This window comes from Bidens hawaiensis, unplaced genomic scaffold (assembly GCF_021521415.1).
Source record: "Bidens hawaiensis isolate Kalapana, Puna unplaced genomic scaffold, B.hawaiensis_p1.1 tig00027697_1, whole genome shotgun sequence".
Taxonomy (NCBI): Eukaryota; Viridiplantae; Streptophyta; class Magnoliopsida; order Asterales; family Asteraceae; genus Bidens; species Bidens hawaiensis.
Window position 1 is genome coordinate 1 of NW_027494488.1, and position 3893 is coordinate 3893.

The window sequence follows — 3893 nt, forward strand, 5'->3', positions numbered from 1 at the left end:
TATTTTCAAGTTGTATACGTGGCTTAGTATGATGCACTCGATGTTCAATGAATCTCAGTCTCGTTTTATAAATGCCCCATAAAACCGATATTCATCATTGAAGAGTTAAAAGTTAAATCTTTATTTTGATAATTTTTTCTTTATCTAAAAGTAAATTAAAAAGATCTTTATAACAAATATATATACTTTACATGAAAATATAATAAATATCTTTAATCACCATCATGCCCATTTTATCAAACAAAATCACCCCATTTGGCATACATAAATTAGGGACCATTGACCAAAGGTTTGTATTCTAATTTTCTAATTCTAATTCTAATTCTAATTCTAATTCTATTTCTTTATTCTTTCTCCAATCAACAAACCTTCTTATTCCCTTCTAATTTCCATTATTGATGCCTTATGTTTCCTTGTTCAAATCAACTAATACCCACAAAAACTGATCCATTTTTAGTGAAAAATCTTGGGTTTTTGTAAAATTTATGTTTTTGAACATACCCAGTTGATAAAAATCCAATCTTTGGAACTTTTATAGAAGAAATTGAAGTGGGTTATGATCATTTGAAGCAGGTTCTTTGATGGCGGCTGAAGATTTGATTGAAGTCAAATTTAGGTTAGCTGATGGTACTGATATTGGACCAAGCAAATACAGTTCTGCAACTACTGTTGGATCTTTGAAAGAGAAAATTATTTCACAATGGCCCAAAGGTTAGTTTGCTAATTAATATTATCATCATCATTAATATGCTATCAAGATTTTTTAGTTTTATTGTTGGGATTTTGGTATGTAATTTGCCTCTAGAAATTGTATTCAATATTTTGATGATCATTAATATATTATCAAAGATTCTTGATTTATGAGACTTTTTGGTTTATTTATCTAGTTTTTGTTGTTGGGATTTTGCTATACTGTCTGCCTTTGCAATTAATAATTTTGTTAATTATATATATTAGCATCATCAATATACTATCAAGATTCTTGATTTGTTGGAGGTTTTTTAGTTTATTTTTCTACTTTTCTTGTTGGGATTTTGCTACATAATTTGACAATTTGTAATTGTATTATGGGAGTTATGATTGTTTTCAATTTTTTTGGGGTGAAGTTAGTGATTCCATGATATTGAGTTATGTTGTTCTTGTTCTTTTGAATTGAATTTTTTTTTCAAATGCGAAGTGAAAAAGATTATTTATTAATGCATAAAATAAAACTAGTAAAAAATAAAATAAAATTTACAAGGGCATCAGTAGATATTGGGAAAATTTTAATAATAAATAATATAGGATATTCACAAGTCACATGAAAGTTTTAACATCCTACTTTTATGTTAATATATCGGTTTGAAAGGCGCCTATGTCATTTCCCAAGAAACCGAAAAGTTAAAAGCTTTGTGTACATGATACAAGTATTCATCCGTTTCTTATACATATGTCCGTAGGTTTTGTTACAGCTTTATTATTTTCATATATGTAGTTTTAGCTTGATATAAAAGTATTTACTTTATTTTTTATGACAATTTTTCTATTTTTGACAGACAAAGAAAATGGGCCTAAAACAATAAATGAGATTAAGCTCATAAATGCCGGTAAGATACTGGATAATAACAAAACTCTTGCAGAATCAAGATCTCCGGTTAGTGAAATCCCAGGTGGCGCTATCACTATGCTTGTTGTCGTGCGCCCTCCAACGGCTGACAAAAATAATGGTAAATTAACCCTAAACATATAAAATTGCTAATGTTTGGTTACAAAATTGTTAAATTGGTGCATATAATCTAGATGTGTAATAATGGGACGGTGTGGACGGGTTTGAAATGGGTCGGGTTGAGAACAAATTGAATGTTTAGGGAACCGGTCGGCTGGAAGTTTGTTTATCTGCCAATCGAACGAACATAGCCAGAATTTTTGTTCATTTAGTTAAATAAACGAACATGAACACATGCCCCACCCGTTCATTTATGTTCGTGATCGTTTGTTTCTTTTACGTTCATTTATATATTCACTTGCTATTTTAGGCACGCTGTAATTTAGTCTAGTTTTTGAAATAAAGATATCACCTATAACAGCTAAGTGAAGTTTTATCCACTTTTTAGACACAGCAGGTTGATGTTTAGTTTACGTTGAATTGGTGTTAGCTCAGTTATGTTCGTTCGTTTATACTATTAATGAACGAACATAAACGAAAACAAAGTTCATTATCTAAATGAACAAACATAAACAAGAAAACCTCGTTTGTTTAAATGTTTGTGTTCGATCGTTTGTTCGGTTAGCGTTAAATGAACGAAGTCAAACATGCTCCGTTAGGTGTAAGCGAAACATTTGGTTTTAACGTTTTGATAATCCCCTGGCCAGTGTAATCTTAAAGGGCATTTATGTCATTTCAAAAAGCAACGATTTTTACTTTTAAACAAAGTATGCTAATCCTTTGATGTTCTTGTGGTTTGATCTTTAGACTAAACTCTATGCTAATCTTAAAGATTGCTCACTTTTTTGTAAATACATTGTAAAATTTTGTCGCTAGTGTAGTTCCGATGCCTAAATTGATTTACCCCTGGTAATTATTTTGAATGGCATTTATGTCATTTTACAAAGCTATGAATTTTAGGATTAGACAAAAGTATCTTTGAAGGACATTTATCTTGATCTGCTTCTGGGGAGTAAATATTGAAGGGCATTTTGTCATTTAACAGAAGTAATAATTTTTAGGAACTATACAAAGTAAACAATATTCTGATATTCTTATTGTTTGATCTTTACTATTCTCTACAGTTACATCATTTTTTTGGGAATTTTATATCAAATATTTGACTTATGATCCGGTCGGTTTGACTTTTGAAGTCAAACTTGTGACTTTTTAGACGCAAACTTTGATTGCAATTTGTTAGAAATGTAGCATCAATGCTTTCCTTTACAAAATTATAACTACTTCATACCAGTTTCAAAGCAATAAATTTGTGTATTGACCTCAATAGTCAAACCAATCTCATAATGGTCAACATACAACATTTCTAACAATTTCTTCTCTGAATTTTGTACAGAAAAAGTGCACGACGGCCCCAAAAAGAGCGGTTGTTCTTGCACGATCCTGTGAAGTTCATACATCGATTCAAAACACATTACCGGATGAAAGAATCTTGAAGGGTTATTATTATTGTTATAATTATAATTATCTTTTGTTAGAAATTTGTTTGGACCTTTTTCTCAGAATCTGAAAAAGAAAAAAAAGAAAGAAAATATGAATCAATATAGAAGCATAGTAGATCAAAAAGATTCAAACTTTCATAGTCAGTTTTGAGTGATTTTATTCGTCATATATTATATTATGAATCTTATAATTTGTTTTTTCAGTTGTTAAAATGTCTGTGATTTACTTATTACCATTGTGAAACACAATTGTTAGTAAGTTGTAAACGCATACTTACACATAGGGGAAGGTTCATGTACATTTTGATCTTAACATGAGTAAGTAGGAAATAATGCCAATTTATTTAAAAAATGCGAACGTAAAAAACAATACCAACTACAATACCAATCTAAATAAACAATGACTTATAATAACAAAGAAAAGAACTTAAAAACTACAACAAAAGAATCAAAATCAAGAACAAAATAATAACAACATATACCAACAAATACTTATAACAGCAAAATAAAACATCTAATAATAACAACAAAATATATATAAGCAAATACTTATAACGTCTCATAATCAAAAATTAGCAAATACGAACAAAAAATAACGGCAAACACCTATAAAAATAAACCTAATCATAACAACAAATTGGTTTTCATTGTTTTCATGTTAAGAATAAAATGTAATCTAAATAAACAATAACTTATAATAACAAAGAAAAGAACTTAAAAACTACAACAAAAGAATCAAAATCAAAAAC

General features: G+C 29.0%; 1 protein-coding gene across 1 annotated transcript; it reads left to right on the forward strand.

Moving 5' to 3' along the window:
- The first annotated feature begins 321 nt into the window (after positions 1-321).
- LOC143575768 (membrane-anchored ubiquitin-fold protein 6-like) lies at positions 322-3367 on the forward strand. The gene is made up of 3 exons (XM_077060057.1): positions 322-711; positions 1536-1706; positions 3039-3367. The coding sequence occupies exons 1-3, from the start codon at positions 582-584 to the stop codon at positions 3089-3091; spliced, it is 354 nt and encodes a 117-aa protein (XP_076916172.1). The 5' UTR covers positions 322-581; the 3' UTR covers positions 3092-3367.
- The last annotated feature ends 526 nt before the right edge of the window (positions 3368-3893 follow it).